We start from the raw sequence: 14288 nt of genomic DNA on the forward strand, positions 1-14288 counted from the left end.
TAAACATGGCACAAGAGGGAACCAGAGTGAGGGGCTGTAGCTATTGCAAGAGACACAGGAAGCATCAGGGAAGTCTTCTTGAAAGAAGCAGAATTGGCTTGCTAGTACCATTCACCTCAAGCTGGGGGTGATGTCAGATGCCTTTTGAGCATCTGATAGTGATGTGTACACCCCACCAGTTGGTGGCTGCGCTATGTCGTGAACCAGGACCTCTCCAGCTGGGTCAGGGGGGTGCTGGGTAGTCGGAAGGATTTGCAAAATATCAGAGCAGGCCTGAACCATAAAGATCATCGGTCTGATCATTGTCAGACTGGTCTCCAAAGGAACCCCAGAAATTAGACGGTCACTTCTTACCAAATTTATTTATTGTCATTTCTCTTAAAATGATGTTGTCTGTTCCTGTGTCCAAAAAGTATTTGAAATGCATTGACCTTTGGCCAAACCCACACATACAAATACATGCACAAACTCATTGTGTATATACAAACAGCATTTAGGTGTTAAGTGATTTGACCAAAACCATTTGAATAACAGAAACAAATAGAAGTTTTAAAATTAATGAGGAAGATTCTATTATCCCATTTTAAAAGTGAGGAAACTGAGACTCAGAGACTTAAGTAATTTGCCCAAAGTTGAGCCATTTACGAAATGGTTTTCTTGAAAAACCTGCATCAGAGCTCTGGAGATATAGGTCCTACCAGTGGTTACCATCAGGCCAAGGCTGTGATTTATTATCCATATTACATTGACCCATGGTTTCCTTAGAGAGTTTCTCATTTCATTAATCCCTGCTATCTAAACAGCCTGAAATAATCAATACTTAAATGTATGTGGCTGTTCATCTGGGTATATTATTAATAATGAAGAAATACTTGATGTAATTGAATCACTCAAGTAAGTATTGTAGAAGTCAATAAAAGCATCTGACATTGAACAGAATTCTCCAGCCAATTTATTCTGAAGATATGTTTATATTTGGGTATTTGAGTTGGTAGTATAACTGGAAGGTTCTTTATTCATTCAATAAAATTGAATGGAGAACAAGGTTCTGTATTCGTTCAATAAAATTGAATGGAGAACCTGCTATGGGCTAGGGAGTCCATTGACTCAGGAGTTATGAGCACAGATAACAAGAACCTTGTTTGTTTAGAAATGTATTAAATAGTAGGTAAGAACGACAAAATATATATTTATTCCATTAACATATGGAGTGATAGTCACCTTGAATAAAGTACTATGGTTAATGGAAGCAAAATATTATCTAGGATGTATAACTTGAATATGAATTCTATTTCTGGGTTGCCAAATACCAACCTTATCTTCAGAATGTGTTCTATTCATTCTTCCATGACTGTATTGATTTTAATATCAAATGTGATCATTGTGGCACTTTCATGCTAATGTGCAGGCATCCATCACAGTATAATTTATGGGTGCTGAACTACTGGAAACACAACTCTTAAAAGAGTAGTGCTGAGATCTGGGTAGGTGTCAGAATTACCTTACTGGGTTACAGTATGCCCAGATGTCAGAATCTAACCCCCAGCCTGCAAAATCAGAAACCTATCAGGATGGGCTTTGCATTACCACACTATACAGTGAGTTTCTCAGATATTTGGATGCATGGCAGTTTGAACTTAATGATGGAAGGGGTCATTGAAAATACATTAGATGTAAAGTTTAAGACCAAAATTTTGCCAGTCTTGGGATGCTGTGACTTTCAATTTCTTAGAAATGCAGTCCAAAGTGGCAACGAATTTATCTAGGACACTTAATAGCCCATAATGTGTCTTCACCATAGCAGGTCAAGGGCTAGTGTGTTGGTATTTCATTTTGGTCACTTTCTGCCCAAGGCAACCACCCATATGTGGTTATAGTCTGAACTTTTTCCATAGCCATGACACATTTTCTCTGCCATATGGTCACTCTGGCCTTGATTGCTTGCTTTTAATAGAACTTCAGAGAATGGGTGGAGGCTGACATGACTACATATACATCACCCTTGGTACTAAGTAGGAATTCTGCAGAAACTGAACAATGTTTGCATACCATGATTGCTTGGATACACCCTTCACTATATTTGGGTTACACTATTGCATGGGTCCTGCCTGGGCCCTGACATTAGAATGTCAGGTTCTGGTAGTGACTCTGAGACCCTGGACAAGCCTCCCTCAAGTCCTCAGTCTTCCCGTCATTATGTTACATCTACTTTATAGGCTTGTAGTGCAGTTTTCATTTAAAAAAGCTAGGTAGCATGCTTGGCATTCTGTCTATAAAATAGTGAGTGCTTACAAATATCAGTTGATGTTTTTACTGATACTATTAAATACTTATGGGAAAAATAGGAAAGTGAGAAAATGTGTCTTCAGCCTTGGCAACAAGTACAGATTCTCTGGCTACCTGTTGCAGCCCACCTGCCCAGGGTTGGTGTCTTCTGTCCCTATGCCTGTGTCTCTCCCTCCACTCCTCATGGGATTCTTGGATGCAGACCCAAGTAACCAGCTTGTCCATCCTTTTTTCTTCCTTTCCCTTGCCTTTCTCCTTTCCTCTGTGCCCCATTCATTCAAAACCTTACTCTCTATGGATTTATATTATGATTGGATGAGTATCAGACATTAATGACCAACAATAGGTTGATTCTCCAAAAATATATTTACCCTAACAGGAAGCCTTCGGGGTTCTATAAAGTGCCCACCAAACCCCCTTGCTTTCATCCAAAGGGAGAACTTGCTTGCCAAGTTGTGCTCCTCTGGGGCAGGTGAAGTTGGCAAAATCTTTAGAAAGTTAAGAATTCCTTGGTGAGGGGAAATAGAAGCTCAGTCAGTGGGATCCTCCTGGGAACAGAGCTACACAAGTGACAGTAAGGGGGTGCTGGGTGTCCTTGTATGATCTAAACACCTGTAAAGAAACATATTAAGAGTTTCCATAGCCACTAGAGCTTGAGATGCCCCCACTTACTAAAGCAGAGCTGAAGCCCCAACGTTATTTATTTAAATTGAGGGCCACAGGTTTACTTTCAAACAAGGCCTACAGATAAGTGCAACCACAGCCACCCATTGAGGTTCCATGGAGCTGCTTCCTCAAAAGAGCTGGAGGGAGTAGTCCGGCCAAGTGCTGTCCAGCTGTCACAGCCTCTGGCAGTGCAGACCTAGACTGAGGTGGGGCAGTACCGGGTGACAACATGTGTAGGGACAACACATCAGCACCACCAAGAGTTACAGCAGCTGGCTAGTAGTTCTCAAATTGTGTTGGTTACCAAACACACCTGGGAGTCTGTCATCTGTATTTCCAACAAACACTGGAAATTCTGACAATTGCTGGTGAGCAGAAGAGATCATAGAAGAAATGAAGGGTTATAGAACAGTTATAGCTCTACTGAGATCAAGTCAACTGCTCCCCCCGTGCTATTTGAAATGCTCTTTTCTAGTGAAAGCATCTATTCTTAGCAGACATCTGGAGAGTGCTGTGTTCATATTCGTGTGTACTTTCAAACAAGTCAGTGAATGATAGTTTTTCAGGAAAAGTCTATGAACCCATGACTATTGGCCAGACTTTCACTTAGTGCTGTAATTTCTGCAGGGCCAGCACACGAACGTAGAGGAGTCTCCATGGTGTTAATATGTGTTTGTTATAGTGCATTGGACAACTTAAACTCTTCTTTGTTTTGAAAGAACCACTTCTCTCTCTTGCAGCTTTGGCATGGTCCATGATGGAGAAGGGAACATGTGCAAGAAGTCTGAGGGCAACATAATGTCCCCTACATTAGCAGGACGCAATGGGGTCTTCTCTTGGTCACCCTGCAGCCGCCAGTACCTGCACAAATTTTTAAGGTATGAGCTTTTAGAGCTGGTTGCGTAGCTGTTGGTGCTTTTGATGTTCAATGCCTGGTTAGCCTTATCCTACGCAAGCAGTGCCAAGCTTGGGTGTGACGTCCCAAGATGGTTCCCATTTGAAGGTGTCTTAAGACATTCATTTGACTAAGGAGTTTGCTAAACACTTCCTTAAAGCATGGAGGCCTGTAAGCTTCTTCAAATATCATTTGACCTTTAAACTCAAAGGAAGTCCATGTATTTACCAAGCCAAAATTTTGTGTCTGTATTTAGTTTTTCTAAATTCTCCTGTCTGTAACTATCCATTTTGGTCCATGAATAGAAAGATGTAGCATGCATATGTCTGTGCACAGATTGGTAAAGCATACCTAATTTTTCTGTTTATTTTTAACAACATTCATTTCTTAATAAGAAGAAAAACTTGAGTCTATAAACCTTAAGCTGGCTCTAAAATACCGTCATTTTAGGAGTTATTTTTTAGGAATTTGACTATAGTACTAATTTACTTAGTGTATAGTATGGAACACTGGGAAAGTAGAATTTGACCCCCTGAAAAATAGTCAGTAGATTTTAAAGTTTTAGAGGAAGAAGAGATTTCAAGAAACTTTCTTAGATCTGCTGGTAAAGTAGGTTCTCCCCCAGATCTCAATGGCTTTGAATTTATAGTTTTGTGTAAGCTTCAAACCACAACTCTTTATGACTTGCACCACATTCCAGCACAGGCTGGTAAGATTTCTGTTCCAAATAGTCATTCAGAGGCCCGGGTTCCTTCTACCATGTGGTTCTTTCCTCTTCTAGTAACTTGTCATCCACGGCATCCAGAAGGTGGCTGGGGAAAGAGCACCGGCGGGTGTGTGGGAAAGGGGCTATATTTTTGGAAGTGAGAACTCAGTTTATGGTCCTCCAAAGCGAAGTGGGGCTAAGAGATGTCTAACTTTTTGCTCTGGCAGAAAAGTACAAGAGGGTCGGTAGAAAGAGGGACACGTGCTGTGTCATCAAATCCCAGATGACATTACAAGAGAACAGAGACCTGTTCTCTTGTAATGAGAGAGAACTGAGACCTGCGGGGACAGCTAGTTAGTGGCAGAATTGAGAACAGAACCCAGGTTTTCTGTATCTTAGGCCTGACTTCCATCCTCTGTTCCCAAGAACCATAGATGCAAAGAGCTGAGGAAAAGTAATTCTGTTGAAATTATATATTTGTATATATGTAGTTGCTTAACAAAATTACTTTGCTCACATTCTATAAAGATGAGGGAGAATTTTTGTTTAGAAAGTAGCTCTTAACTCTTTGAGGATGATTTCTTTCTGATAATCAACATGGACAACTGGATACATGGGCATAAGAATTTAGGTACTGACTCCACCTAAACATCGCAACATCCATTTTCTTCCCTTCTGAATATATTCTTCTGGGACCAAATGGTGATGCTTGGAACAGTCTATGGTTTGATATCTTTGTTCCTCGTGGAAGACACACCTGAAATGGGAACATTGTTGTTTCTTTGGCCCCAAGAAAGAAAAATGCTTTCATTCAGGATGAAAGACACATTTATTCATTAGAAATGTATTTTACAAGACACAAAAGAATTGTGTTTCTTTTCTACCAACTGACTAATTTGCAATAATCTACTGATTCTAGTAATTCTCAATGAAACACATTCACATTTCTGAAGTTCCAAAGAAAGTATGAGAATTGCAACTTTTATTTCAATTGTATATTCTTAGAAAAAGCTAACAAAAAAACTTTACCTTAAGAAATTGGAATGGATTGGCACAAAAAAAATTAGTAGAGCTCAAAGTCAAGTGAAGAAAAAATTAAATGAAAATCAGAAGAAAAACGCAATTACATAGACCCTAAAGAAAAACCTGTATCTGTGATATTGAAGCTTAAACTCAGTCTAGGATATTCCTAGAAACCAAAGCAACAAAAAGGAGAAATAATATGTTTATATTAACAAAAAATAAAGCAAATACCAATATTTCAAAGAAAGCAAGGTTTTTATCAGCACAGAATTTTAAAAAGAAATACAATAGCACATGGGTAGGTACATGTATAAACAACTATACGTGCATGCATTTATAAAAATGTTTCTATGTATTTTCCGTCCTGGGTTAGTATACACAGGCTCCGGGAACACCTTTACTGGTTTGCCACAACATGGTGCCAGCAATTAAACAGCACAGCACTGAGAGGCAGCTGCAGGGCTCATGACCCACACTGGCTAGACTGGAGTTGATGGGAGAAAAAACAGGTGGGCAGTACTCAAGAAGTGCAACATTAGCAGCCAGAGAGCTGCCTTCCAAGTCTTTGCAACTTATACGTTCTTGTGTTCAAAACTAAGAACTAGTTACTCCATTCCAAAAATTAAGTACAAAAGTGTGTCATCCCTATTATCTTCTGTAGATACCATTCAGGGTTACACTGGCCTATGTGGCTGGTTCCACTCAGGTTTTCACTTTGGGGTGCAAGTTTTCTTTCTCTTTCTCTCTCTCTCTCTCTTTCTTGGTTTTTTAGTAGAGCTCCTTTTCTTGCTTTTTTTTCCTGGAGCACAATTTACATCGCCTTGTTGCTAGAACACCATTTGGGCAGGGTCAGTTTTACTCTTGTTTGTTGTCCATCATATTATGGACTGCACCCCCAGGCCCACCTGTGTCAGTGAGGCCACACTGGCTTACCTTGATTGTTGCCTCTTTTTTCAGTTCTCATTGTAACACATTTTCCAAACCAGCATCCTGTCCACCAGCCTGCTGGGACTCCAGCCTTCCGCTTGTGCTTCTTCATAGTCCTACTCTGAGACCTCAGGCAAAATATTGACTGGTGACTGCTTTTCATGTTTTCTACCACCAAGGAAGAGGGAAAAATTTGTGGACTATATCTGTATCCTAGTAATACAAGCCCATGTACTGAGAGTGCTTGGCATTTTTTTCTATTTCTGTTATCAAAAAGGTGACATTAACATTATTCTACAAGTGGCATGACACGTGGGGTCCTTTTAACATGCATTGTTCTCTACACTTGTGAAGTCAAGTTGGAGATTGTTAGCATTGTTTTTAGCTGTTTCTTGCAGCTGCTCAGCATGTGTGTGTGTGTGTGTGTGCAAGGAATTGTGCTTCCTATAGTAGAGAACATTCACTTTAAGGCTTACAGTGTTCTTACTTACATTAAGAAGAAAAATTTGGAATCTTCTGTATCTCAAGTTCTTTTCATAATTTCTAGATTCTTTAAAAATTATAGTTTTTACATCTTCATAGTTATGATGAAGATATATAAACATTTCAATTTTAAATGCACTCTGACAACTTGGGAAACAGGCAATGCAAAGTTCAAGTGTGTGGTGAAAATCAGCCTCATAACAGTGTCCAGAAAAAGTGTTTTAACTGCCAAGAAATATAGAAAAACTCATGGAAAGAAAATATTTATGTGCTTACAGAATAATTATTCTGATGACACTAAGTACGGGTTGTAATCTTCAAATCAGAATATGATTTTCAGAATGATTATTAAGGTTGTGGAATTCAAAGCCACTTTTGTTCTGTGCTGTTGAAACACTCAAATTCACTCTGAAGTATGTTCATTTGTTTTTGTGCCAGTCAGTCAAAACCTTCTGGCACAATTCAGTAATAAGCCTTTATTTTCAGGGACTTTACTAATTTCTTTGAATCACATGATTATAAATAAACATGCAAGATTTTACATGCTCACAAGTTTGTTTTCTTGGAAGATTAAATTTTCCAAAAATGACTTTCATTGTCAAGTTCACTATAAAGGTTTATTTGACCAGCTGTGAATTGGACATGTCCAGAGTGTGTTAACACTGACTTTTCATCAGCTTAATGAATTTGAGCCTGTCTCCTTTGTTGTGTTTGCTGGCTTCCTGATTTCCAAGGAATCTAAACACTGTTATGTTCTCTACCAGTTTAGGTGGTTGTTTGGATATGATCCCAATAATGAGTAAGGATAAATGGTGAATTCTTAATAACGATTTCCTTTATTAGCACTCTAGTATTTGGTACATGGAAAAAATGTATAATAAGGCAGTCAATTGGCTTGAGGTTTTCTCCATATTTGGGAGAGTCAAGAAGGACAGATATATGTTGGGAGTACATTCATCAACCTCGTCAATAAAGTAATGTGTCATGTCCTGTGAACAGACACAAACCTCATCACATTTACTCATGTCTGCATCCTGGAGGCCTAGGACTTAGGGAAAACTTAGCTCATTATTTTAAACTTAACAACAACATGGACTCATCTTCAATTTATTTAAAAAACTTGCATCGCATACTAATGATCATTGGGCATTCCTACCCTCTGGTCACAGGAGCCTAGATCAATATATATGACAGGTAACCATCACAGAACTGGAAGTTTGAGGACCGCGTAGGTCCCCTGCCATACCCTATTCTGCCTCTGCCAATGGGGAAATTTGAGTTCACCAGGGAGCTCATTAAGCTTTGCTTTTGGGTATAATGGCAATAGTATACTTCAATTCGCATTTTGCCCTGCTGTAGAAATGTTTGTCTTAAGAAAAGCAAACTGACAAGTCACAGCAAATTGCAGTTTCTCCAGAGCCTGTGTGATATTAAGATTGGAAAACAGGTACTACCATGTGATGGAAAGAGCAGCGGAGGGAAACACAGCTGACATGCTGATCGGGTCTTTATCACTTACGTCTGGGAAGGTCCCGGCCTTGGCAAGTGATGTAATCTTTAGTGGGGGCCTTTGAATTTTTATTTGAAAAAAGAGGGAATAAAGCTAAACAATCTCTCAAACTCTTTAATATTTTATGGTTCATGAAAGAATTTTGAAGTATTGCTGTGGTATCTTTGAGCTTGCCTTTTTTTCTTTAACACAAGTGTGTAAAAGGTTTTTTAAAGATTTTATTTATTTATTTTTAGAGTGAGGTGGAGGGAGGGAGAAAGAGTGGGAAAGAAACATCAATGTATGGTGTCCTCTCATGCTCCCCATCCCAGGGACCTGGCCTGAAACCAAGGTGTGTGACCTGATTGGAAATCCAACCGGCGACCCTTTGTTTCGCAGGCCGGTGCTCAATCCACTGAGCCACCCCAGCCAGAGCAGTTTTTAAAAATTTTAATGGAATCCAAATTATCTATGTTTTTCTTTAGTATTAGCACTTTTGTGCACTGCTGAAAAAACACTCTGTTTATCCCAAAGTCACACACACAGTCTTCCCCATGATCTCCTATAATGGTTATTGTTTTGCTTCTCACATATAAGCCACCTGATTTTGGTGCAAAACATGCAAAAAAGTCACAACATTTTTCCTTGTGGATATTGTGGCATATTGTTTATAAAATGTCTGTCATGCTTTTCCTTCTTGCACCTACACCTTCCTCCTTGATTCTAGGCTCAGCTGTGTGACATGATTTGGCCAAGAAGGCAAGAGCAACAGTCCCAAGCATGAGCCTAGTCAGACTTAAAAGGGGTGAGATCAGCACATGAAGTTTCAGTCCTTTGCATGTGACTAATCAGAGCTCACTCTCCTGTTCTGGCATTGATATATATGTCCCTGCATCTTCTCCCTCTGAGGGAACCTTCCAGGCTCCCAGCCTATGCACTGTGAGTTTATTGTCTAGGCAGAGACCTTGGCCTCCCTTGCCAAGTGCTTTCCTCTGTGTCCGAACAACTCCCATTAGGGTGTTATTGGTTTTGTTTGTTTGTTTGTTTTATTGTGGCCTTCCTAGTGGCATATTTCATGTGTCCTTATTTTATCCTTCTTTGTAACGGGTATTTTGGGTTTGAATAGAACCCTAGTTCAGCAGTTATCTCTCTCCAGTAACTGGAAGCGGTCATTTCATTGTTTCCCGGCTCTGTTGACAAGACAGCTGTCAGTCTTGTTGCTTTTTTGAAAGTTCTACGTATGTCGTTTTTATTTCTCATTGCTTTTGACATTTTCCTGTGATTCTTGTTTTTATATAGAGTTCCTATAATGTACTTGTATGTGCTTTTCTCCTTGGGATTTTAGAACTGCCAAAATCTGTGGTTTGCTGTGTTCCATCGGTTTTTGAATACTCTTGTCCATTTTATTTATAAATATTGATTCCACCTCATTTTTTCTGTCTTTTATCTTTTCTATCTTCTCTTTTTTGGATCCAATTTTGTAAATATTAGAACTTTTTACAGTATACCACATGCATATTTTATATATATTAGTTCTGTGGTGAAATTTTTCTGTTTCTATTTTCTTGAATCTATTAATTACAATAATTTCAAATTCTTTTTTTTATTACACCAGTATCTGAATTTCCAATAAGACTGCCACTATTCTGTGTGTATATATTCTGTTGGTTTTTGATTGTTTGGTCTTATCTCCTAATACACTTAGTAATTTTGAACAAATGAGGACATTGTAGTATATGAAAAGTTTTAAGACAATGGTTGCAGATACAGTGGTTGCAGTTTATCCTCAGTAGCTTTGGGACTGAGCTGATGTCAGCCTGGCATCCAGTCTTTCTAAAGTGGTCTATTCAGGTTTTCCTTAGACCCCTTATGGTGTCAGTTAAAATCCTGGATGTTACCAGAGCCCTTCCTTACAGCAAACCCTCAGTTCATGTCCCAGCCCCACCAGATTGCCAAAAACACTACTCAGTTTCTCAGTCCCTTGACTTCCACTTTCCACACTGCCACTTGGCTTCTTGGCAGCTGCTTATGACTCATAAATTCCCTTTATGAGCAGAAAAATAGCACTGGGTGTTTGGTTCATTTCTGTGCCTCCCTTTGCTCTAGAAAATTTCATCCCTATGTCCTTATTACTCTAACAGTTTTCTGATGCCTGCAGGAACTGGAAAAGTTCCTAAAGGTTGGGCCACTTTGGAATTTTTCAGTTTCTCACGTGGGCAAGACAATGTAGCTGACTTGCCCTCGTGTCCAGTCTGTAGACGGGGAATAATATTGCCAACCTTGATGTAAACTTTGGGAGATAATGCAAGACATCTAACTAGTCCATAGAAATCATATGAGATCCATTGGAGAGAGGAGGTACGGAATTTGGTATTTTCCAAATCACTCCTGTCTTATAGTGTTAATTATGTTTTTATTCATTTTTCTTTGTTTATAAACATGCGCTTGCATCATGATTGGAATAAAAGTAAAAGACCATTTACTGAGCACTCACAGTGAGCCAGTCACCACTCTTAGCCCTTTCCTATCAGTTGACTTCATCTCTACTTCTTAGATTGCTCCGAAAACCCTTCTGACTTCCTTGCATGTAGGATCAATGTCTTGTGCACAGTGGTTGGTACCATCCCTCCCATTTTGTGTATGTGGACACTAACTGAAGTCATGGATCGGTGGGCTCCAAGGCAGAGGAACCTGAGACTAGGGCCCTGGAGGCTGGGGCCAGAAAGGTTCCAATCAAGATGGACAGTCACACAAAGAAAAGTGTGGAGATGCATGACCATATCTGCGGATGATCAATTTACTGTAATTACAGAGGGTTTCGTGGTTTTTTTTTCTTTCAGCTTATTAAAATTTATAAGTAGGATTTAGGTGCTATCTGCAAACACTTGTCCCTCCTCTCTGCGAATGCAAAAATTATACCTAAGGACATCTCTAGTAGGGGAGGGGATACTGTATTTGCAGACGAAGGGATTATTCGTTGGTCTTTAGCCATCTGCTAGTAAACTTAAGCAGTTATTTCCCTCCTTGTTTGGAAGTCGAGTAAGAAATCAGCCTGAGTAAAGACCATCTCTGATGGCAAGTGTCGCAGTGTTCCATGCACAACCTCTGGAAGGTTTAAGCTGTTGTGCAGGCGTCCCTAGCCTGGGGGATGAAGGAAGAAAGAATAGGAGACCGGTAGGGAGAGAGGGAGAGAAAGAAATGTTAATCTTTGAAATTGGCAGATTGTGCTTTGCCTTTTACTATACCCATTTTCACCATTTGATTATTCCTGGCAAGAAATGCACATAAAAGAGGTCTGTAATGGGAGCTTCTCACATTGAACATCTGGTTGTATTATTCCATTTCACTTTTCTCCATGAGGCATTTGAGTAATCTGAGGAAAAACAAATTGCCTTCCTGGAAAAAGAAAAATGAACAGTTTCAGAAATGTGTCCCCTATATTTAAATGTAATTAATATCATTGTTATATTAGACATTTGGGGGAAGAAATACCCCCTCTTCTATATAGGAGGTGTAGTAAATTCTTGTGAAGAAAAGCCACAGTTGACTATGTATCTTTGACGACTATTTTAGCATTACAAGCAGCCCATCTCCTTTTGGTTCTAGCACTGCCCAAGCGACATGCCTTGCTGATCAGCCAAAGCCTGTGAAAGAATACAAGTATCCTGAGAAATTGCCGGGGCAGTTATATGATGCAAACACACAGTGCAAGTGGCAATTTGGAGAGAAAGCCAAACTCTGCATGCTGGATTTTAAAAAGGCAAGTGATTATTGGCCAATGCTCAGTGCACTATTATTCATAAAAACCATTTTATTCAGTGTAACTGACATTGATATATTCTGCACTTATTGGGTACCTACCAAATGTCAAACCCTGTATGTTAGAGCTGGTCCCATATAACAGGAAACACATGTTTTACTGGCAAAGAAAATGATGACTGATACTGTTGTGGGTATCAGTTTTCATTTCAGAACAACTTGGCCTGTTAGATCACTTCTTGCTTTCTGATTTATCACGTGGGAGCTCGGCAATCACTTTCAATGGTGTAAGTTGGCAAATTAATACTCTACATTTTTTTCAAATGGTATTAAAAAAACAGGGTCTACCATTACCTTCCTCCCATATAAGCACAATTTACTATAAAGTAACAGCTTATCTGAGGCTTCTGACTATTAAATTCTCCAAATAGAGTATTTGTAGACAAGTTTCTCACGGAAGACGTTATCTACAGCATGGGCCCCAGGGGATATCACTGGTGTGTTCTCCTAATATAAATTCCTCATGTGACCCAAAGACATGTGTTCTTACTGGACAGGGAAATGAGATTTAAAAATCTGCTCTACTGAACCCCAAAGAGCCCTACTCATAAATTAAATGGCAGTAACTCTTTTGAGGTTTCTTTTATTCTAGTTTAGAATGGAATTAACAAGAAAATAGACAAAAATATATAGTCCTCCAGAAACCTCCAAACATTGCAGAGTACACTGGGAAGATTCCCAATTTACACCAAACGTGGTCTTCTTTCTTTGGAACTCAAGCCCAGCTCCCACTGAGACCAGTCATCACCCTGCACTGGAACTGGGTTCTTATCTCCTCAGCTGGGTCATCTCAGCCTGGACCGAGAATAATGAATTCACCAGCATCAGCATATACTTCCATGGGCACACCAGAAGAAATTAAATGTTAATTTCCTAAGAATTTTTTGAGCATTGCTCTTCTGTGTTAAAAAAAAAAGAACATAAAACTAATGTTTTCTTTCAAACCAGAGACATGCTTCTGGTCCCCACATTACTTTGCTCTGTGACCATGGACTATGTCATTTATGATACCCAAGTACCATTTGAAAAATATAGCAAAAAAGAAGTTAGTGTGTACTTTTTTTATTACTGAGGAAATACTTGCATGTAATGAAATGCATTCATTTAAGTTGTTCAATTGAAAATTTAACAAATCTCTTCGCCCATGTTACCAGCATCCCAGGCAAGATGTGGCATATTTCCATGAAGCCAGAAAGTCCTCTTTGGTCTCCCTCCATTCAATCCCCTCTCCACCCCAGTGAACAACCATTGATCTGACTTTTATCACCAGATACAAATAATTGTGATAGATTATGTACCCTATTATAACATCACGTCAGGACATTTTGAGGAGTCTAATACACCCAGTTCAAAAAAACAAATCTGATGGCACTGTATTTGCAATATTGAAATACCACAATAAATTTTCAACACAGTCGTTTGAGAACTATTTTATTTGAGCTATTAAGTTGTGATGTTAAAATGCACCAAGTCATACCACTTAAATCATGAGATAAAATAGCGAGTGAGAACCTTAATTAAGATAGTGTTCCCTCACTGCAGATAAAAAAGCAAGAGTAGATTCTCTATTTGGGCTTCAAATTGTTTTCTTCCTGAGTTGAATGTTGTGCATTATAAACATCATCTTTATCAAGAACCTATTCTGTTTCCTCAACAGTGCTCTGTAGGCTGACCCTGGGGCCTGAAATGCAAGCTGCCAGAGTTACTTTGAAATTTGATCACCTTAGTGTCCTGGCTTCTGTTTTTAAGTTGGGGGCTCTCCTCACACCCTGTGTGTCTTACATCCCAACTCTCTGGGGTCTTTTTATGACTAATTCTGATTATCAGTATGTAAGTCTTCAGTAACAGAGAAAACAATGGCCGTATAATTGTGGGAATTTATGCATGGGTATATGAATATACATATCCACCTAAAACACATCCATCTATTTATGATGATACATTTGCATTTGCACTTTATATTAACTTTTGAAACTAAATAGCATGTGGTATTT

The 14288-nt window shown here is 39.2% G+C and overlaps 1 protein-coding gene across 3 annotated transcripts in view; it reads left to right on the forward strand.

Annotated features, from left to right (window-relative positions):
• ADAMTS16 (ADAM metallopeptidase with thrombospondin type 1 motif 16) overlaps nt 1-14288 on the forward strand; it is a 124149-nt gene that overhangs the window by 52118 nt on the left and 57743 nt on the right. For all 3 annotated transcript variants that reach the window (XM_037062969.1, XM_037062970.1, XM_037062971.1), the window contains exons 9-10: nt 3693-3830; nt 12082-12235. In XM_037062969.1, the coding sequence (XP_036918864.1) occupies nt 3693-3830; nt 12082-12235 (292 nt within the window). The remainder of the gene's footprint in view (nt 1-3692; nt 3831-12081; nt 12236-14288) is intronic.

This window comes from Sturnira hondurensis, unplaced genomic scaffold (assembly GCF_014824575.4).
Source record: "Sturnira hondurensis isolate 20B ecotype Veracruz unplaced genomic scaffold, ASM1482457v3 Scaffold0014384, whole genome shotgun sequence".
Lineage (NCBI taxonomy): Eukaryota > Metazoa > Chordata > Mammalia > Chiroptera > Phyllostomidae > Sturnira > Sturnira hondurensis.